Below are 23,349 nucleotides of genomic sequence, written 5' to 3'. Positions count from 1 at the left end.
ATTTACTTAAAATTTTCAAAAGAAACATGGTTAGGCCCCACACTCTTCATATTTCTTGTATGACACTATTAAATTGGTTCAATCTTATATTCATTATTATTTTGGTCTTCCCAATTCATAAAATTCTAGTTTCATCCCTACTTTTAATCATGTAACCTATTTAATAGTCACATGATTTGCTTACATGAATTATGTAATCTAATACAAAAATATGATTTTCTTATTAACCATCACATAATGGATTGAAAGAGATTCCTCCCAATTGGTTTAGAAAGGAAAAAAAAACTCAGTACTTTATTTCCTTTTTCTTCTTATTCATGTTTTTTAATCATTACTAATTTTAAATTTAAAGTACCAAAAGGAGATTAAATTTGTCAATCATTTCAAAATAATTGAGCAAGAAAAAGCATTTTAAAATTGAATGATATAACTAACATAGCTGTCACCCTAATAAAGGAAAGACTATTTCTCATTCATCTTTCTCCACATCAAAGAAACTTATTTAGAGATAGTACTTGGCAATTGCTCATACCAAAGTGGAATTTTATTATTCAGCTGTCAACCTTTTTTTTTCATTCACAGGCTGTTGTATTACTAGTATCCAAAAAGCCAACAATCAAAAAAAGAAACTGTTCAAAATTCGACAGGTGCTCGGCAAGCCACCGATACCACTAGAAGTCATGCTTGACTAATTAACAAATTAACATGCGGAAAGCTTCATATTCAAAAGCCAGAATGAAATACAACAAAACCCCATTTCCTATGGTGTATAATTTTACATTTTACAGTTCAGTAACATATAAAATAAATTCTGTTGTTATTAAAAAAAAAAATCATGTTAACAGGCACCCTTATCATTAATAAACTATTTTAGGAAAAATTTTACACTACTTTTATGAAAAATTTAAAAAGCCGTTAAAAAACTTAATTGTTTTTTTTTTCCCATAAAATGTTTTTAAAAATATATTTTAAACTAATGTCTTTAAAACATTTGCTAACTTTTTCCTTTTAAAAAAGTTCCAAATTCTTAAGCATGCATGTAATTGCTGTAAATGTAATTGATCCTATGGATAAGAATGTTCTAATTTTTAGTCAAACTATATTTCACCCTTTTTGTTATGAATAAGAATATATATATATATATATATATATAGAAAGAGAGTGAAGGAAAGACTAACCCATCTCAATTTCCTGGGAAAAAATACCCAAGGAGGAAGAGAAAAGATTGAAATGGGTCCATCCTAATTATAAAAAGCAGCCTAACGAGCCAATTTGTGAGAAAGGAAATTAACATCCCTAGAAACAAAAGAAAAATCCCTACAAGAGAGAACTTAGAGCAACTTTGAAATCTGGGAGATAAAAGACAAAGAAACAAGGAGGAGACGCATTGATGTTATGCAAAACCTCGATAACCCTTTTGGAATCACCTTCAAAGAGGACATAGAATACTTGTGGAAGACTGCAAGCTTGATGGTCTAAAAAGCTGTTTGTGTTTCTCCAAGAGTCGAATCAAAAGGAGGGAAGAGATTTGAATGAGCAAATTAGACATCTCCTAATTGATTTCTCCCAATAGCGTCAGTGACAATGGCATGAGGTTTAATTGTGACATCAAATTTTATTTTAATCCAACGGGGTTGTAGAGGAAACTATTTCAAGGCCAGATATGCTAAGCGAGATGTCCAAGCTGCAATACATTATGAATAAGCCCTATTAATTACATCAGCATCTTTTTTAGGATCAGGCCTATAATTTGCAAATATCCTTTGGTTCCTAATTCTCCAAAATTGTTAAAGATGATTGAACAAAGGATGTCTTAAATCTTTTGGTTCTTACTCATTTAAAAAGAAAAAAAAAAAAAAAAAAGGAAATCTTTATCCAAACTATATTTCACTTCCTGCTCCAGAGATACTCTATAATCCTACTTGCTCAAGAGACACTCTATAAATCCTACTTACAAATAGAATAGTAGGTGGAAAATTGAGATTTTCGGATTTAGAATACCTCTTCAAGTTATTATTTTTAATTTACAGTATCTACTTTTTTATATATACAGTATTTGTACTTTTTTTGGTGCTAAACTTACAGTATTTGTACTTTTGTAGCATTGTTGATGTTGATCATAAAAAATGCTACTTTTCTTTCTAATTCTGTGAGTATTGCTTTTTTTTTTTTTTTTTTAAAAAAAAATTGACCTTTCCTACTACTGTTTATTGTGGGTGGGGGTGTTTTTCTTGGAACATGGGCTTTTTGCAGACAAATCCACCCATGCACACATAGAATCTCAAATCTAAAATCTTCTCTCCCTTTCTTGAAAGAAACCTCTGCCTTTGTTGCACCATCGATGTGTCTTTCCTATTGATAAATTTGGACTGTTCCTTCTGTTTTTTCTTCCTTAAAGTTTAGTGTTTTTTTTTTTTTTCTTGAACACAATTCTTTTGTGCTTTCTGATGTTCTGTTCTTCATTGAGCCCTGATCTTGTGTTGTGCCCCCGAAATACAAAAGCTACAAGTTTTTTTGTTTATTGTTTTTGGGAAAACCCCACACAACACGTTATCTTTGTAGCAAGCTGAAAAGCCAAGCCAAGCCATTTGTTTGATCACAAAACCAAAATGTCTCAACCTTTTTTCTTTGCTTCTTATGGGCTTTCTTAAAGATGGAGTTCTAGGAATTCGTTTCTTCTTGAAGCACTTGTTTCTTTCCTAACAATTTTCCTAGAAAACCATTTTCATTTCTTTGAAATATTAAAAACCCACGACTCAAACTTTAATTTTTCCTTTCATTACAAATAGAGTAGCTTTCTGGTTGAATTGCTACAAGGTTTTTGTTCCTTGACCTTTATTTCTGAATCTCTGTTTCTGAAACATGGGTTTTGCCCAAAATCACTACATGGAGACCCTCAATGTCAAATTCCAGGGTTACCCATTTCACCATTTCAACCAAGAATTATGCATCTGCAACCTTTCAGTCTCTATCATTCTCTGTTTCTGTTAGGACTTCTCTCAAACACCTTGGCTGCAGTTTTTAGTATCTTGGTTTTTGGTCCTTAAAAAGTTAAAAGTTTTGCTTCTTGAAACCATGGGCTGTGTCAACGGCAAGTGCTGTAGCAGGTATCCAGCTTCATCGGGCGGAGACTCCCGAGATTACAGTTTGCATGCCAAACACATACTCACACAAAGATCCTTGGAGAAAGTCCCTGTTCCCTCACACAATTTTTATTTAGAGTACTCTGTTCTCACACAGCGTGGTTACTACCCTGACTCACCTGACAAAGAAAACCAAGACAGTTTTTGCATTAAAACCCAGATTCAAGGTAACCCAAATATCCATTTCTTTGGTGTGTTTGATGGGCATGGTCAATTTGGTACTCAGTGTTCCAATTTCGTTAAGGATAGGTTGGTAGAAAAACTAGCTGATGACCCTACATTAGCGGAAGACCCTCTTAGAGCTTTTAATTCCGCGTTTTCAGACACTAATTCTGAGTTACATAATAGTGGGATTGATGATTCAATGAGTGGCACCACTGCTATTACTGTTCTTGTCATTGGGGATACACTTTTCGTGGCAAATGTGGGTGATTCGAGGGCGGTGGTTGCAGTTAAAGAGGGGAATAGTATAGTAGCCCAGGACATGTCATTAGATCAGACCCCATTTAGGAAAGATGAGTATGAGAGAGTGAAGCTTGCTGGGGCCAGGGTTTTGAGTGTTGATCAAGTGGAAGGGCTTAAGGATCCGAATATTCAGGCGTGGGGTGACGAAGAGTCTGATGGCGGTGATCCCCCGAGGTTGTGGGTTCAGAATGGGATGTATCCGGGGACTGCTTTTACGAGGAGTGTTGGGGATAGTACAGCTGAGAAGATTGGTGTGGTAGCTGATCCGGAGATTTCTGTGTTTCAGCTTTCAGCTAATCATCTTTTCTTTGTCGTTGCAAGTGATGGGGTTTTCGAGTTCCTCTCGAGCCAAGCAGTTGTTAACACGGTATGACTGGCACATGACCAAATTCTAGGATGGATTGATCAGCTTTACTATTTTAAGTTTTACCACCTGTCCTTGATGATGCTCAATTTATTATTTTTCATTGATTTATCATTTTTTTTTATAAGTACTTTTCATTGATATATCAATTCAAGCATGTGTATTGAATGTAGGCTTCATTCATGTTGCATAATATATATGGCTCTTCGTATCAATTCATGTTTGTGGAGATTCATGACTTAATTAAGACTTCTTAGTATTCTAACTTAGCATAAATGTAAATGTATACACAAAGCTACCTATTTTAAAATTTTCATCAGAATATTTAATTGTAGATGCCATATTTGGGGAATAGATGTGAAAATGGTAATACTTCTTGTTTTATAATTTCTATACAGAGAGAGGAATGCTCTCATAGATATATGTTACTATGGACCATGGTTGTTGAACGTAGCTACAAGTAGTACTTCGTTTGTTGTGGGAAAGCAATGGTGTAGGTTGAAGATGGAGGTGCAATAGTTATGGTAGAAATGAAAACTAAAATAATGTATATTTTTTTTTTTTGGTTGGCTGGGTTTGTTCTGGTTGAGCTTATCTCAATATGATTCTTAAATGAAAATTCCCGGGTTACAATTTAAACATTCAACTTCGACGGAAACAATGGATGAATCTGACTGGAACCACCTAGGTCAATTCAGGTTGGTCAGTTTCATTAAGTGTGTCGCGTTTTTGCATGCCCTGGTTAAAAGGTACAAATAAGGGGGCATTGGGTGCGCAGGAAAAGAGAACCATTCAAATTAACACTTGACAGGACATCCATCCTTTAGATAGAATTAATAAAATTGAAAATTGTGGTTATAGGGATGGCAATTACACCCCACCTTGTGTGTCTAGCCTCTTGGAAAAAAAAAGGCATTTGATAGCAAAGGTTTTAAGGTTTTGTTAGATCTATGGAGTGAATTAGTAGAAGAGGGATGTTTCTAAAATAAATTTATCCCAGTTTGTTTCTATAAGATGAGAATAGGGATGTTTCTAATCATTCTTGTTTGGAGCTACTTGAAAATGGGACAATTTTTTCCTGGAGTCTTAAGGTTTCTAGTGCTTTTCATGACTGGAAATTAGAATTAGTAGATTCTCTGTTGGATCTACTGCGTTCTCATCTCTCAATGGGAGTAGGGGATGACAAGTTAATTTCGAAGCTTAGTGCAATGGCAAATTCGATGTTGGTTCTTTTTATGAGGCCTTGAAGGGATCTAGTCAGATATTAATCTTTTCGAAAAGCATTTAACACAACATAGTCCCTAAGAAGTAAGAAGGTCACTTTTTGTTTTTTACTTTTTGACTTGGATGTGTGCTATATGAAAGACATTAACATTGGATAATCTCATCAAAAGGAAATGATCGGCCAGTTGGTGCTATGTTTTATTGCTTTAGTCTACAAAGATTAGTCCATTTCGGGCACATGATGGATAGCCAGATGAAATTTAGTTACGTCATATTCCCTTAATTGAAATATTAGATTATATAGTTTCTGGTTTTCCTTTACTTTCAGTCTTACCATTCGTTCCCTTAACAATTTTTTTGGTTTCTTTCTTGATATAGGTGGCAAGATATACAGATCCCCAGGATGCATGTGCTGCCATAGCTGGAGAATCATACAAAATATGGTTGGAACACGAAAATCGGACAGATGATATTACAATAATCCTCGTGCACATCAAAGGTTTTCCTAATGTATGAGTTTCTTTTAATCTTCCTCTGGCTGCACATTTTCTTATGCTTTTCCTTTCTAGGCTGAACGTCATTTGAGTTAAGTTCTTTCAGTTTCAGTAGTAGTAGGTGATGAGAATGCTTGAGAGTTATATTTTGCCAGGGTGCACTTTGGGAGGGTAATCTTAATCATAGAAGGATCTATGCCCTCCTACGCAGAAGAGATTTAAATAAAAATATTAGTAATGGCAAAAGGATATATATGTATGAATGAGAATTTTTTAAAACTCCCCTTTATGTTCCTGCCACATTTTCCTTTGCCCGTGGCACTTGTGGGATAACACACAACACAGTGACACATGCAAAAAGAAAAAGGCTGCTCATTTCATTGATTGGCTTGTTTATCTAATTTTTAATGTAATTACAATAGTCAGGTGCTGGTACTACTGATGGATCAAGTGGAACAAGTTTGAGGCCAACAAGGTCCAGAAGAGGAAATTCTGAGATATCGGTTGCCTCTGGATCAGAATTTTACTGTTCACTGAGAAGCGAATCCTCAGACCTACACTCTTTTCAACATGTGGTTTCAACAAATCGAAGCCCGGCTCTTGTTGTTCCATCTCCGGCACATCAGATGCCTTTGGAATTGGTGGGTCTTTCAAGCTGTCTTGTATTGCTTTATGGCTTATCTGTATATACATATTACTGAGCATTTATTTTTCTCTCTATCTACTGCAGTGATCAGATTGAAAGGCCTTTAGGAAGCTGCCTCACATTTTGTCATTTTTCTTTGGCGGTATCAATCTACCTTCTAATACTTGTATTATTTTATTTTATTCTATCATCTTTTTGGTCTCATATTGAATGTAGAAATTAAATTCAGCTCAAGTATCAATGCCATTGTTAAAGATACTGACGAAGTATTTTCTTTTTGGTTGGTAGCAGGATGTGGGTTAGTCGCATGTTCTACCAGCAGCAGAAGCAATTTGTTCGGCATATTTGGGATAATACTTGGTGACTAATCTCCAGGCGACACGTTCTAGCGAACACTGATAAAACTGTTTCTAACTTTGCAAATATTCCTTAAGGAGAACAAAATTTTCTCCCACCAGCTGCAGTTGCACCTGCTAACCCTAAATATGAAGCAATTGGAAATCAAGGAGGTCCTATCAGAAGTTTGGAACTCTATGATTGTGTGATGATCGAACTTGGCAGTGAAGATATCTTTCTTTGTACTGAATTCAAGAAAAAATGTTATGAGGGGATCAGCTTTGACCATGTGCGATTTTGTACTCGTTTGTGATCCTTTGTCTCGTAATATTTACTGAATAAAATTGTGAGAGGGAGACATATGGTGTTAAATGTTAATTGCATCCCCTATATGATATTCCATATAATTTGCATGAAATTGCAAATTTAATTTGTTGGTGTAGGCACAATATATATGTTACATATCTATAACTAATGATAGAGGATCTGTGCTGTTATATTTGGTACCAAGTCTTTTATTTAAATTGATTGAAGATGTGAACAAGTCATGGGATGTCCTTCATTGAATAATCAATAATGTTAGGTTGCAGTTGCAGTTGCAGTTGATTCAAAATGTAGTGGTGTGAGATTGTTATCAGGCTTAGCAGATGACATCTCATGAGACCATCTTCTTACAGTCATAGCACGTGGGTTGTACAAATATGAGAAAAGCAAGTCTCATGATACCGTTTCATAAGATAATTTTGTCATAATATAGACCTTTACAAGACCTTGGTGTCCACGCATGCGAGAGTGATAAGTCTCATGGTACTTTTCTTTCTCATAAGATAATTCTTCTTTATTTGTAAGATGTGCCTTTACAAGACCTTGGCGTCCACGGTGACCCACATGCCAGTGGCTTTTGCAAGCACCCTGAAGCCTCCTCATCCAGACAAATGTGAGGTTGTTGGTCCAGGGTGATGGGAAAGGGCTAGCCAATCACTGGAGACACAAGTGCTCCATGATGGTGACCCCTTCTTGTTGGCAATATGTAGTGATATTTTCACACTTAACAGGCGCCAAAAGAATTATCTATGACACAGATTGAAAGTTTGACAGTCCCTCATTCCCTTGGCACCAATAGTAGGACAAATTGAAACAGTGCCTCAAACTTGCACTTTGATCAATTTCTTTATCTGAGTTTCCGTTTAGGTTAGCTGCTACGTGATACATCAAAAGCAATTGACTAATTGATAACATTGTTATAGTCTGTAGTGTAAAAACACAGTTTTATCTATTTGGATATAATTTTCTTCCAAACCAGTCTCTTTTAACTCAATATGTGGTGATTCAATTTATTAAAAACTGTATTTATTTAATCAAATCACATAATTTACTAAAAAAGTCACGTGACTAAAAATACATATAGATGGTCCCTTCAATTGCCACCTAGCAAGTCATGATTTTTGAAGGTAAACTTTGTCCTATCGGGCCAATTTCATAAAAGAACCCCATGAGTTATGAATTTTATTTTTTTAATTTTTTTTCAATTTCGAAGTCGCTCTTTTTCTCCATGAAATTGTTAGGCCAAACAGTCTAGAACACATACAGGAGCCTTGAGAATGGATAACAAAATTGCAAGGCTATCTTTACTGCCTCACTTTTACAATTAACTTTACAGGTATAGAAAATTCTCTCCCTCTCTTCTTGTAATATGAAAACTAGTAAAACACAACAGTTAGCAGATCAAAAATAGATAGACAACGTCTCATCTAGCTTGTTCTGCTTTATATTACACTGCTCCAATAACTTGCTTAAGTTTTCAGCTTCCTGGGTGGCTTTGCCAGCCACCACTATTTCAGTACGAGTACTGTCGAATACATTCGTGTAAGACATCTCATAGGTGATGTCCAAATTACCATCCTGTACAACATCACTTTCATCCTCCACTAAGTCATTTGTGTTAGTAGTAGCCTCATGAACTTCACCATTTGGGACCATCCTTGAAAGAGGCTGAAAAGCTTCTGGCTGTGACTCATCCCCACCCAATAAAGGAGGGAGGCTACAACAACCTTCAATTATTTCATCTAGAGATGGATGATTTAAATAATGAGAAGGTACACTGTCTTCAAGCCCTAACATATCAACATCTCCTGTAATTGGAGGAGCAACATGATGACGCTCCAGAACATATGCCACAGAGAAGGACCCACTGGATAAATTCATTAACCGCCAATTAAAAATTCGGCGAAAAATCATAACCCACTTTGGAACAATACAGTAACATGAGTTATGGAGCTCAAGGTGAGCACTTTTTTGTAGCATTAGGGATGCCTCTTTCATTGCCTCTGTATATCGCATCATCTTACTTGACGTCAGGTATGTGACCAAGCAATTTTCGAGTTGTAATCTCTGGTTCTTAATCTCCTTGCCCATATGGGAACCTCTAGCCAACCAGGATATATCATCAGTAAAAGCTGGAAGTTTACAGTCCCTTAGTGCACACATAAGCGGTTCAATTTTTTTCAGTGAATTCCATCCTATAGTTGGCAAGTACCACTTCACCACTCTATGCTCATCACTAGACTCCTCCAGCAAAGCAATCTCAGGACAAGGCCAGTTGGCAGGATTTGCTTTGGCAGCGGAAGCAATTTCTTCCAAAGACCAATCCAAGGCTTTATTGAAAGCAGAGATACAGTTATTTGGACTTACTTCAAAATCATTAATCCTCTCAAGCACCTCTAATGAAGAATTCAAGTGAGGAAGAACCAATTCACGTGTTTTCATGTTATGAAGGACAGGTTGCAGGGGTGATTCGCTTGCCAGCCACTTTAGTCCCTCCATTAATTGCTCATCACTAAAAAAACCGTCTGAGTGCTCCATCTCATGGTTTACAACAAGGGGAAAGACCTGAAAGCTACTAATCTGTGACTTGTCAATCTCATGAAGGCCCAATTCATTGACCATAATAGAGAATGAATCTGGAGTCTCTTCCTTGCATGAGCCACTTAAGATGAGAAGGGGCAGGCAAGAACCAGAAGGTATTGACATTAGAAGTTTCTGGAGCTGGACTTTTTGATGATTCCATGGGATGTTATCTGATACAAGGAACAAAACTGCACTTGCACCAGCCACCGTCTCATCTAGATTATCAAAATCTGTATCCTTAACAATAGACAAACAGCAGGTTGGATCAGCATCATACTGGCTAGCCCATTTTCTCCATATTGACAGGCCAGGAGATGAAATTACTAGATCATCATCATCACCTTTGCTGAAAGGCATGAGCTTTGAAAGCAACCATGAGCCTGCTGGCAAACAAGCAACTTGGTTCCTCTGCTCCAATTTAACTCCTCCAGAGTTGTTTATCAGAGAACATACAATAACTTTCCAGCACAGGCATTTGGCATCTGGATTTCTTCTGCTAAGTATACCAGCTATAACATCTGAAACATTAAGTCTTGACCATGATTCTACATGCCTTTTATATCTTTCCCACATAACATGATCAATGTCAAACTCTCCAATATTGCTCGGTTGCTACATAGAAGAAGAATGAAAAGCTTAAACAAAATATATCAAGGTAGAGAGAATCATTGAAAAACGTTTACTTGCCTAGTAAATGAACTCTTATTTTAACAATAATATATTTGAGAAATTCTTTCTATAGGTAACAATATTATACTTACTCATGTAATTGATGTAAGATGCACATTTCATTGTTAGGTGCATCAAGTAAAAATACAAACTGCACTTAATTTGATAACAGGAGATCATAACTAATTGAGTAGCATATACCAGGGAGTGGAGAGAAGAAACAGGGTGCTAGGATTTTTTTTTTTTTTTTTTCCATTTTTAACCATCAGCAAAGTACGTATTTGTAAATTAGGAATATGAGAAAATATGGACAGTACATGCATCACTTTCTCCACTCTGTTCAACAAAACAGGAGGAAGGAAATGGAATCCAAAAGGTGAGTGCTAAATAAACTTCCAATGGAATATTCGTCTTTAACTATTTTCTTGAAATAAAGCATGAAGAAGAATGAACTAGTACCCCAGATAAGATAAGTACATAAATTTTTTAAAAATTCCAAAACTTACATCTTTGTTTTGTCGAATAGGTGGCCCCAATGATAACAAATCTAATGCAGCATTTGCTGCCAACTGCCTTTGTTCACGAACCTCCCTTCGCTTAATAGAACGCCGTTTCCATAACCTGACAAAAGTAATGCAAGACTAAAGCATATGGTAGGAAAATAACCTCAACATACAATCAGAGCAGTAGAAGTAGACAGAAAACCTTAAGATCAATTTGAGTTTCGCCTCAGCAGTTTCTTCATCATAATCATCGGTCACAACTTTGCAAATTTCATTTTCTTCATGAATATCTGTTGCTTCTGCATCTTCCAAGTTATTAAAAACCACACTTGGAGACCCAGAATTTTCCACTGCAGAATCATATTTACCACCTGAAGCTCTCTCTTGCAGAACTGTTGTTGACACCATTTGTAGTGGCATTCCCCCATTGTCACAATGCATGTTTCTCTCAGTAGAGCTTCTGAAAAGGGCATCAGAATTTGGTTTCCCCACAATCCCAACTTTAGTGAGCTCGGGTCTGGGGGAACTGTGGGATAATAAGAAACCCCAAGGTGAAATAGAGGCATCAGCTGCCTGATGGTCATTTTCACCTTGTTTACTGACTGTTGGTGTAATGACTATTGGCTGAGGTTGTTGGCTGTCTTTTGGGGAAAAAATAGCGTCAAGATCAGACATTTCTTCATCAATTCTATGGGTAGAACTTTCCTTTTCAACATATGGGGTGGAGATCATGTCATGCTTATGTATCTTACTAAACTTAGTCTCTTCCGTAGCTTTAGCAGGCGAGGATACAACTTGAGTTGAAGGTGAAACATCCTCAACTACCATTTTTGACCTTTTGTTATGAACTAGTTCAGAACACTTAGTGGGATAGTCCTTATCAAGATTGAGAAATGGGCCTTCCTTCATCATATATGGCTCTTCAAATACTTTTATAGAGAACCCATGATACTGTAAGAGACTTTCTATGTCCTCATCCTAATTTCATCACCAAAGCATAAATGTAAGACATGTTGAAACGGAACCCCCTCCCCAAAAAAAAGCGCAAAATTGATAGAATGCAAATTCATCAAGCCAAGAAAGTACCTCCATTGCAAGCCACTTTGCAACATGGGTAACAGGAAGTCCTTGATTATTCTGTAAACCTGAATGTAGAGAAGCAAGTGCCTGGGTACGTATCTGGTCAAAACAACATAACACATGAGACAGCATTACCAATATTTGTCTTATGTGTGTGCAAGGTCTGGGGTTCAAAACCTACTAGGTGCATGTACTTAACAATTAAAAAATAAAAGATGAGTTGTGATTAACAGCCAGAAGAATATATATGTTTAATCTATTGCTAAGCCATTATGAATTTTTTCTTTTTTTTGCAAGCCATTGCAGAATTGCAGACAATGCATTGTTTCAGAGCTGTGGCCAGCTTTTCCAGAAATGAAGTCCAAGAATGTTCTATTGCAATACCCCATTAATTTTTTTTTTTTTTTTTTTGATAAGTGCAATATCCCATTAATCAAATGAAAGACCTTTTTTTTTATATCCTCCAAAAGCATAATTATATAGACCATGGAACAATATAATCAACACAAAGAAGAGATTTCTAATTCATGAGGTGTGGTCCATGATAGTGTGTGCTTCACGACTTCTCTACTTTCCATTAATATATGCATATCCAAATGAGCTATATTCAAATGTACACTTATCTGGAATACAGCATCACATATATAAGCACAAAAACAATGATGATATTAAAATAAATATGTAATTAATTATTACATATAATACAGCTTAAGTGGTTAATAAAGGAACTCTACTTTGAATACAGTGTCTTCCATCCAAAACAATATGCCAGAAGCACATGCATGTGTCACACAATTCACTAGTTTCTTCACTAGCAACTAAACATATAGTCACACATGCATCATAGGTTAAAGATTCTGCAATTCACTACTGTAAGCACTAAACCAGAAGCAACAGTTACTCAGACCTTTGCAAAGTGAGCATGAATTAGGCATGCTTGAAGGTAACTTGCTCTCCTCGCAAGCCGAAAGAAGGCAATAAAGTTAACTGTTCTGCAAGCTCTGTAAGAGCCAATCAATTCAACTATTAGATTGGTGATTAAAACAGTAACGTGAAAATAAATCAAATGTGAAGTGACAACCTTGCTACATCACGGGCAAATAGTACTTCTGGAGTCTGTCTTATCTCTGGGGTCATCTTTGCAAGATCAAGCGAGAGCTCTGCAGGTTCAACCTAGCAAGAACAGCTTATTTTGACAGACGACAATATAATGAAACCAGTACAATCAATTTGAATTTGCAGATGACTTACTTTATAGCCAGGATGCTTGTCCAGTTTGAGAAGTGCGTAATAGCCCCGGAACTCTTTTTCTGTTGGTACATTTATTCCTCTCTTTCTGTGATCATCATACAACTGGAATAATTCAACTGATGTTTTATTCATCTGTTCAATATTAAGGTGTGCATCGAATCCCTCAGAAAAGCCCTCTCCTTTGGTGTGTTCACATAATTCATGCATTGCAATTATGTGAAGTCTTATCTGAAACCCACAACAATGGGCAAACAGATTAGTTTTGAAAATGATCCAATGAAGCTTTGCACATTAACAAACACATGCATATCCACCAACAAAACAATGCACAATAAATTAATTTGCCTTTCATTCTCCAAACATGACACCAACTCCAGCATCAAAAATCACATATAACATGAGGATAGTGGTTGCTTCCAATTTCTTTCATACATACATAATCAACAACTTTATATATTCAAAATGCATAATAAATGTATCACCACTACAAGAATCGCTAAAAAGTCACTTAGTTATCAATCCAGTAGATGCTTGTTGTCATATAGCTCAACTAAAGAGGTCAGTTACACATGCTTGCGTCTAAACATGCACTCTACAACCAAGAAGTATTCCTTTTTGGACCTCCACCCTGATACAAGTACAGTATTTTAAAGGTGATGCAGAAAGCATATGCCAAAAAACAAAATATGATGCAAAAACCTTTGCAGACTATAAAATTAACCAGAAATTAAAGATATCATATTGAGGATATACCATCTGCTCCAGCATAACAATAGCCCCTTGATTGAAAATGTGCTGCATCCTCAGGTCCATTCGGATTGCCCTCATCCTATCCCACAAGAAGTTATATACGCCAAGAAACTTGTCATCATAAGGCTGATCTAGCAAATTGAGCAGATAATCAATTGTCTTCTGCAGGATTGGCATGGGACGTATCAAACCTGCTTCCCTCTCAGCTGTCCTGGTATACTGTGTAAGAATAGTACAAGAACCTCATATGAATGATGTATGGCCCAAAGTAATCCAAGAACAGCTAACAATTTGCTTTATACAAAAAGTCCAAGGTGATACAAGGGGACTACCTTCTTAACAGCAACGGATTTGCTGGTTTGATTTCTATCGCCATCCAAGCGTTCAAATTGATCTAGATCCCCTTTTCTTTCACGTTCTGCCCTCTCTGACTCTGGAAAAGAAAGCAAACTCCTAACTCATAATTAAAATTTCATACACTCTTACAACTTCCGCATAAATACAGGACAGATATTTGCTTTGAGTTACTAGAAAACCTCATATAACTAAGATTAAAAAGTAAAATATATGGGATTTTTTCAAAATCTGTATTTCTTCTTCGCCAAACAATTAAAAAAGAAACATAAACTCAACAAAAAGACTGCGACTGAATGTCTCAAAGTTACAACTTTGCTCCTAGATCAGTAAGTTAAGAGACACACCAGGACACATATCTGGACATGACCCCGTTATAATGGTAGATGATTCTGAGGCATCATAATCAGATGAAACGTGGCCATTGGTGAAATCTCCTGCCAATTCTGGAGGGTGGTTCCCAACATATTTTTGCCTCTCCACCATAGACTGCTCATGTTTATTTGCTTTTTGGTCAGCAAAATCAGGACTACCTTGCACATTTGCATTTAATTCAACTTTGAAACGAGCTAATCGCTTTGCCTTGGCCTGCATTTCTCTGTAAATTACATGGAAATATTAGAAAACTCAATATTATTATATATAAAGCATGACTAATATAAGCAATAAATGGAATCAGTGCACCTTTACCGTTCAGTATCATCTTGGGTGGAATCAGAGTAATCAGGAAAGACTCGATCACTAGAAAGCAAAGGCGGTGACCTCGTTCTTTTGGGAGCTGAGGAGCTGGTGAGCTTCGTTGCTGCAACTTCGGTGACAGGATTGATTGCAGATGATGAAAACCTCTGATGAATTTGAGAATCTGAAGTAGAAACGAAATTCGACCTAGTGCCCAACATAGGAGGAGATATTGAAGGCCTGGCAAGGAAATCATGCAATAAACCACTTAGACGTAAAGTTCTTTCTTTTTTCTTTAATGGGTGGCTTGGGTAAAGGAGGAGAAGATCTATGTGTTTTGTTTAAGCATCTACGTGTTTGTTTGCACTCTCATGCGTCTCATCTCCTCATATTCTGAACAAAAATTATAAATAAACACCACTTTACAAGAATCACCTACTTAGTCAATTTTCTAATGTTATACCAAGAAATTGTCCCTTTCATACGAAAATGCTAACAGACCTCTGTTAGGCTTTCTACCATTTCTGTCCCATCACCATCCCACTACTCCCTTACTTAAAACTTCACCTCAAAATCCTGCTGGTATAATAGAGCTCTCCCTCTCTAACTAATAATGCTCCCTTTAGAACTTTATTGGGGTTAATATTAAAATCCATTTTATTAATCAGAAGATGTGACTTCTCATTTTCCAAAATGAGTTTTTCCTCTCTTCTTTTTCCCTCTAAAAGGTATTGCGGCCACATCATCTGGGTGCAAAATTTAATACTATTCTTTTATTAGGTTGCAACTAAATGTTCAAGAAGCCTCCTTTCCTTATTTTGTTTTGGTGTTACTTAAGGCTTTATTGTTGTTGTGTTGTGTGCAATCACAGATTTTTTTTGTAAAAAATACAAAAAATATATGTATAATTTTTTTTTTGAAGAAAATAAATATGTATACTTGTATGCAAATAATGTTAACTGAAATCAATGTTAGACTATTGCCCCAAGGAAGAATTACAACAAACAACAAATTGAACATATCTAATAATATTTATGTAGTTTACCTTTTAGAGCCACTTTGAGCAAAATGCAAATTATCCTGTAGAACTTCGCTCCCAGATTGTAAAGGTGGGGACCTGGTTCTTTTCAGGACTTGAACACCACCAGTATCAGTTGAAAAACTTCTTGAAGAAGCATCAGAACCTAAATAGGGTGAAACTGATGGTTGATCTTGATGATCCAGCAAATCAGCATAATTGACTGGTGACCTAGGCCGATTATCCAATGGAGTGGAAAATGAAGCAGGCCTGTATTATGAAATGTAGCTTGATCAAATGGAGATCACCAAGCAAGGAGGGGGAAGAGGAGGTAGGAAATTGAAGACTATTGCCCCAAGGAAGAATTACAACAAACAACAAATTGAACATATCTAATAATATTTATGTAGTTTACCTTTTAGAGCCACTTTGAGCAAAATGCAAATTATCCTGTAGAACTTCGCTCCCAGATTGTAAAGGTGGGGACCTGGTTCTTTTCAGGACTTGAACACCACCAGTATCAGTTGAAAAACTTCTTGAAGAAGCATCAGAACCTAAATAGGGTGAAACTGATGGTTGATCTTGATGATCCAGCAAATCAGCATAATTGACTGGTGACCTAGGCCGATTATCCAATGGAGTGGAAAATGAAGCAGGCCTGTATTATGAAATGTAGCTTGATCAAATGGAGATCACCAAGCAAGGAGGGGGAAGAGGAGGTAGGAAATTGAACACAATTGAACCAAGGAAGAAGTACAACAAACAACAAATTGAACATATCTAACAACATTCATGTCGCCCTTAAATGATTATTTCATGCATACAAATGGATTATCTTTTTTCCAATGATTGCACAACGAGTAACCATAAAGGAAGATAAAAGAACCATTGTTTGGAAGAATTGGAATGCCCAAGTGTTGTGGACTTAGACCAAAGCCTGAAACCTAAAGCATGGGTTCTCATGCACCATAAGTGGACACATGGTAAAAAATTCCAGCTTAAAATTACAAAACCAGTGGCAGAATGTTCTCACATGGCAAATTCGCAATTCCAAAAATCACCAATTGCTGATACTTTTTTGAGTTTTATGAATTTTTTCAAACACACATGAATGGTGCATGCACACGCATCCATAGAGAATTGAACCTAAAAATTACCATTGAGCTTTACCAAAAGGAGGATGAAAAACCTCAAGAGAGATTCTTTTCAAAAGGCAACATGCAGAATTAAACCTAAAACTTACTCTCTCTCTCTCTCTCTCTCTCTCTCTCTCCTTATCAAAAAAAACTTACTCTTTTTTTCCTAAGTAGAATTAAATCTAAAACTTACCATTGAGATTCACCAAAAGAAGGATGAAAATCCCCAAAAGAGTGATTGTTTTCAAAAGCCAAAGGAGGTGATGGTGCTCTCAAAGGAATTATGTAACCAGGATTATCAACAAGCAGATCCGAGTGGCCACTGGATTAAGCAACACAAAGCAGAAAGGAGAAGGTTTAAAATAAATCAGTCATGCAAGACACAAAGGGCCATGACTCCTTGTCAATGCAGTGAATAAACAACTAGAAATAATCTAATAAGGAAGAGGAATACATGTAGAAAAATTCCTTCTAAGGAATCATTGGAAATTTCCATATGAAGATGAACAGAGCCTTAAGCAGTATAGACCTTCAGGAAATTTCTTTGAACTCAAGATTAAGCAGTACTGGTTGACTGGTGTAGTATGTGTAAGGATAGTAGAGAATCTGTGGGTCATCTTTTGCTTCATTGCCCAATGGTTCATGATTTGTGGTCCCTTGTTTTCTTTGTGTTTAGGAATCAGGATGCATTGGGTGACCATGTAAATGGCGTTAAACATAATCTGAAATCTCTTATTGAAAAGGGATGGATGGAAGGCATAGGAATACTCTTGTGTGAGCAGCAATTCCTCTTGCATCATGCAGGTAATTTGGAGGGAGCAGAATAGCTGCACATCTGATGGAGTAGAGAGATCTATAATTGAAATCAAATCTATTTTTGTATGTTCTTATTTGAATGATGCACCATGATTTTGAGAGGGGGGGAGGGTTCTTGTAATTCTTTAGTTGATATCATGGATCATTTGAGTCTTCAATTGTAATTATTAGGAAGCTCTTATGCTACAGTTTCCCTTATTACTTGGAAAAATTATTTTAAAATTAAAATAAATAAATAAAAACCCCTTAAAACTCAAATATCAAATCTAATAGAGCTTAACCAATTACTGATACTTTAATACATGCTTTATTTGCACTATGACCAAATTTCTGTTATAGTTATGATTTCCCAGTCATCATTGCAAATATGATCAGAAAATATTCAGCCACGTTTATTAAAGGCCAATTAAGCCACAGGTTTGACTTCATATTATCATAATTAAAAGGGAGTTTGTAGAGAAAAAGAACTCCAAAAATTTAATTGAGAAATTTTAGATGAGAAATTTTAGATAGAGACATTGATAAATACAGTAGGTCTAGGAAATTATAGTCCGGCCAGTATGGTGACTAATCATGGAACCATCAAACAAGAGAAGCTAGTGTGACATGATGCAAAATTTTAAAAGGATAACAACTACAAACTTTATACTAAAAAAACCTGAAGCAAGTCTGGATAGTGCATAAATTAAAGTCTGCTGAATAAGGTACAAAGAACTTACCTTGCACGGAGAAGTTGACTAGAATAACCAGCAATATCACTATTTGGATACAATGAGGGAGGTGATTTGGTTCTTTCTTGGTTTTGAGATCGGGCAACCCTGGCTGTAATGTTAGTTCCAGAATTATGTGAAGCAAGAAGTGAAGCAGAAGACCTTTGATGGATTTGGGCTTCATAATCTTTAGAAAGAGATCTTTGCCTGTCACCCCAGCTAGGAGGAGACTCCATCAACCTGGAGAAATCTGAGCTATTAATATGACATTATACAATGCAACAGATTGTGCCACTTTCATAAATGAAGCTATAATTTGTCTTTAAAAGCAGGGAAGGTTCTAAGATGTGGCTAGGCTATATGCATTGAAATACATGACATAGAATTAGAATTACCACGTCAAAAAAAAAAAAAAAAACCCAAGTAAAACAACTATCAATATATATATATATATATATTTTGATAAGTAAGAAAGATGTATATTCAAAAAGCTACCTCATGTGAAAAACATTAGACAGAACAAAGAGTACAGAAAAAGAAACAAACAAACAGAAATAGCTAATTACAAAGGAGAGAACTAAGGAACAAAGGGAGAGAATCACTAGAGGTGGGTCCCAAGCCCTAGACCATTCAAAAAGAGAACCACTAAAAGAAGCAAGCAACTGGTCATCGGATTTGTCCATGTCCTCAAAAGTTCGCCAATTTCGCTCCCTCCAAATACACCACATTAGGCACAACGGAGCTAAATTCCAAATGCTAGAAGAGTGCTTTCCAAACCAATTTCACCAACCAAAAAAGGTATTTGCAACCGATCTTGACAAGACCCATGATATCTCAAAAGATCTAAAAACCAAGCTCCACAACTAATAAGCTTTTTTACAGTGGAGTAGCAAATGATCCACTGTCTCCCCATTACAACGACACATAATGCACCAGTCAACAAAATCAAGGCCTCTACCCCGCAAATTGTCACCTGTAAGAATCTTATCCCATGTTGCAGTCCAAACAAAGAAAGAAACGCGCCGAGGAGCCTTGACCTTCCAAATACCTTTCGAAGGAAAGATAATAGGCAAGGGACCTCGTAGCTTATTATAGAACGAGCGGATGTCAAAATCCCCATTCTTCGTCAACTTCCATCTCATACGGTCTCCATTCTCAGTTTGAGGTAAGTTAGATTCCAAGGCACGAAGGAATTCATCCATAACACCCAACTCCCAATCATTCGGTTCCCTCATTAAACAAACATTCCAACTTCTCTGTGCCTCTATCCCCAACCGTTCAAGAGACGAGGCCAAAAATGCCTCTCTATTAGTAGCAATCCCATACACTACTGAGAAGGACAGTTGGAGTGGTAAATCCCCACACCACCAATCTGTCCAAAACTTCACTCTATCGCCAACCCCTACCTCAAACCGAATATTTTTGCTAAAAACCTCCCAACCTTTCCAGATACTTCTCCATAAACCACACCCATGTACACCCCTACTTAGCTTGGAAGACCATCCCCCCACTCTTCCCCAAACTTCAAAGCTACAACCCTTCTCCAAAGACATGTTTCCTCAACCCCAAACTACCATAACCATTTCCTAGTAAGGCTTTATTAAAAGTAGTTAATTTCCTTACGCCCAAACCACCATTCGCCATAGGTGCACACACCTTATCCCACCCCACCAAATGTGCCTTCGAATCCCCCCACAAGAAATCCCTTTGCAACTACCAATATTAACCAGCCTTTTTTGCTTTAATTGTTAAGCAGCCTTTACCTAGGCATCGAATTTCTGGACCAACAACAGCTTGCCTCAGATTGGTGGTAGCCAACCAATGCCTATGTGCTACCTCCAAGTGCTAAGTCAAATAGTAATAAGAAATTGTACAATAACCTTGATGTATTAACATGTTACACAGATCCTTAAAAACATTAGCCTGGTCCAACGATTATAACATACTGACTATTCAGTAAACAATAGTTGATTTTTGAATTGATGTAGTGCAATAGGTGGTGCTAAATGCCATGCCTTTTTATTTTTGCAGACACATGGTCTACATTTTTTTTTTTTGGGGGGGGGGGGGGGGGTGTAACAAGTATACTTGAGGGCATGGAGTTGACTTTGGATGCATTTGCAATACATAAAGAATATGGTAGCTGTTTATATAATAAATGTATCTTACGTAAGGGGCCCAACCTATCAACTTCCAAAACCCTTGGTATCCTTGTAGTATAGTACAAAAATTTTCTACGGTACATTCAATGAAGTCTAGATAATAAACATTAAATACAGGAATTCTGAGAGGATGTATCCTAGCAGAAGAAACAAATGATGCGGAAAACATATGAGTTGCATAAATAATTACCTATGGACTCCTGCGGATGAATGAGGTGGATTAGCAGCAAAATGGGTGCTTTCAAAAGCTAATGGACGTGACTCTGCAGCTTCAGGTCCCCTTGTCAAAAGAAAGCCCATAAGTTTTCTAAACTATAGTACAGTAATAAGAGGAGTTCGGGTTCCCAGAACATGACCAGAAAAGTGTCATATTAATATGCATGCAGGTTTCCAGAGGAGAGAGAGTGTCCAATCCTTAATGTAGACTGTTCCCAAATATTAGGACAAACTATATGATCTTCACGGCAAATTTTTTACAATCTTGATGTGAACTCTGAGTGGAAAACAAGTTTTGAAGCTTTGGTAACGACCGAAGTAGTGCTAATTGATGTATTTTTAAAAAAATACTGAATTACTGATGATGTGAAAAAATCCAAACTACTCATTTACTAATTGATGGTTAGGATTTTAAAAACTCTGGTAAATTAATCCTAAAATTTTTAGCGGATCTCAATCTACTAAGGTGGTTTAGGCCCAAGCTTGAGATTCTAATTTGTCTTCAAAGCCTAGTTGGATCATTTAATTGAGGTCTGGTTTAAATTCCAAATTAAATATCCATTTAGTATGGCTTATATTTTTTGCGGTGCCTTTAAATATCTCAATTTAGGTTATACATCTTATCAATTCCCAAAGGTTTTGGTCTCCTTGTCTTCAAACTTCAGTTATTAAAGCACTAAAGCATTCATTACAATTTTGCCAAAGACATAGTTATCCATTTATTGTTCACCGATGCATAGAAATATATAACTCTGTAAATTTGCATTTTGTTTAAAATACACACCTACGAATTCCAGAAGAGTTTTGATAAGCAGGACGGACTGCAGGACCAGCCCTCTCGAAAGCCAAAGGAGGTGACCGCTGCACTCCTATTAAAGCTCCTGGTCCTCTATAATCCAAACCAAAATCAACAACCTTTATTTTTTTGTGATCCACTAAAACATTGAAAGGAGCTTCAAATACATAACAAAACCAGTAATGGGTCATGAATGATCATCGAAATATCTATCAAAACGTGATTTTGCCCCTATTCCCCTTTTGATGAACAACACCACCATAACAATATTGCCCTTTTGGAATAGAAACAAGTCCTTTTCCCAATAGGGTTTTGTTTTGTAGTTCACAATAACATATAAAATAAAAAAACTAGTAAAGACAACATCTTGGATACCCATAAGCCAAAACAGATATAGAACACAAAACCCAACAATAAAGATCAAATCTTTAAGCTATTCATAATTCGTGGTTTTTTGATGCATGAAATTGCGAGAACATACATTGCTTTTGGTAGTGAAAGATTTTATACAAAGCTGAAAGAAATCTTAGAGAGAAACAGTACCTGGGTCTTGGAGTTTGAGATCGGAGGAGAGGGGCAGAAGTGGAAACATTGGGAAGTAGTGATAGTAATGGTGATTGTGGAGGTCCTGATGGGCCAGAAGCTTTGGTAAATCCAGCATAATCCCTCTTTCTTCTTTCTTCTTCTTCTTCTAGTTGTTGCATCATTCTATTATTATTGCACAACTCAAACTAAGAATAACAACCAACAAGTGCACAAAATTTACTGAACTGTGCTTCTTTACTTAGGTTTCAGTCTCAGGGTTTTTTGAATCCGTGGAGGATGTTCTTTCAGAAACGTTATGAGTTTTGAAAGCAAAAGCACAATGAAACGACGTAGTCTCTGTGTAGGTTCGGCCAGGCCTTTTAAATTTGGCCCAATCCTTTTGTTCCCAAGTTTTAATTTCTTTAACCCACAAGGTTCCGTTTGGTTGGGAACATTAAAAATATAAAATAAAAGAAAATAAACATGAATGTTTGGTGCATGGGAAGAGTTGGAGAATGAAAAATATATACATCTTTCTTTTTTTCTTTTTTCTTTTTAAGAAGAGACGCCAACTTTTATTGGTAAAATTTAAAATAATTTCAAGTAAATAAACAAGAAAAATACAAGAGTAGTATGTGGAAGGAGAGACTAAACTTTCAAAGAAGAGTCTTTGAGTCAAATCTATCCAAACAATTGAGGAACACAACATTACAAAGTACAAATTGTGTACAAAATACCACCCCCGTCATGAAGACATAGGGGCTCAATAGCCAAAGGAGGAAATCTACTAAGTGCTTGAGATCCAAAAAATTGGTGCAAGAGGTGCAAGAGGAGCTTAAATCTAGACCAATATGGTCAAATTTGCGCCGAAAACACCTAAGGGTTTTTTTTTTTTTCACTTTTGTGAACTAGTGGAAGGAACATTGTCGATTAAGGTCAACTTAAGACCCATAGAGGGGACAAAAAGAGTCACCATTAATGACAAAAAAAAAGCCCAAGAGAGGGATAGAAAAAACCCTTAGAGGGAAGCTCATTTCATGAGTAGAGTTCACAGTGGATGCAGGGAGAACTTCAGCACACATTAACACAAAAGGTACTAATGTGTG

At 36.5% G+C, this 23,349-nt stretch overlaps 2 protein-coding genes across 6 annotated transcripts; one reads left to right on the top strand and one right to left on the bottom strand.

Moving 5' to 3' along the window:
* The first annotated feature begins 2,189 nt into the window (after positions 1–2,189).
* Positions 2,190–7,178, top strand: LOC112009954 (probable protein phosphatase 2C 35). Of its 2 annotated transcripts, XM_024042307.2 has the most exons (5): positions 2,191–3,975; positions 5,575–5,706; positions 6,113–6,331; positions 6,421–6,478; positions 6,628–7,178. In XM_024042307.2, exons 1-4 carry the CDS (start codon positions 3,076–3,078, stop codon positions 6,421–6,423), a joined length of 1,254 nt encoding a protein of 417 aa, XP_023898075.2. In that variant the 5' UTR covers positions 2,191–3,075; the 3' UTR covers positions 6,424–6,478; positions 6,628–7,178. The 2 variants fall into 2 exon arrangements, with proteins under 2 accessions (XP_065618876.1, XP_023898075.2); XM_065762804.1 differs by lacking the exons at positions 6,421–6,478; positions 6,628–7,178 and having other exon boundaries at positions 2,190–3,975; positions 6,117–6,272.
* A 1,096-nt stretch (positions 7,179–8,274) lies between these two features.
* LOC112009957 (SAC3 family protein B) lies at positions 8,275–22,597 on the bottom strand. Of its 4 annotated transcripts, XM_065762800.1 has the most exons (18): positions 22,262–22,597; positions 21,707–21,811; positions 20,897–20,986; positions 18,554–18,784; positions 17,212–17,340; positions 16,298–16,540; positions 15,910–16,152; positions 14,877–15,104; positions 14,534–14,784; positions 14,165–14,265; positions 13,836–14,051; positions 13,083–13,310; positions 12,913–13,004; positions 12,739–12,832; positions 11,838–11,930; positions 10,954–11,729; positions 10,755–10,869; positions 8,275–10,191 (listed from the first exon to the last, which is right to left on the bottom strand). In XM_065762800.1, exons 1-18 carry the CDS (start codon positions 22,423–22,425, stop codon positions 8,398–8,400), a joined length of 5,193 nt encoding a protein of 1,730 aa, XP_065618872.1. In that variant the 5' UTR covers positions 22,426–22,597; the 3' UTR covers positions 8,275–8,397. The 4 variants fall into 4 exon arrangements, with proteins under 4 accessions (XP_065618872.1, XP_065618873.1, XP_065618874.1 ...); XM_065762801.1 differs by lacking the exon at positions 17,212–17,340; XM_065762802.1 differs by lacking the exon at positions 21,707–21,811 and having other exon boundaries at positions 20,897–20,975.
* Between the last annotated feature and the right edge of the window lie 752 nt (positions 22,598–23,349).

The sequence above is a fragment of the Quercus suber genome, unplaced genomic scaffold (genome assembly GCF_002906115.3).
Source record: "Quercus suber isolate HL8 unplaced genomic scaffold, Cork oak 2.0 scaffold_474, whole genome shotgun sequence".
Classification (NCBI taxonomy): Eukaryota; Viridiplantae; Streptophyta; class Magnoliopsida; order Fagales; family Fagaceae; genus Quercus; species Quercus suber.
The sequence above is the reverse complement of the archived record's forward strand: the minus strand, read 5'-3'. Positions and strand labels throughout refer to the sequence as shown.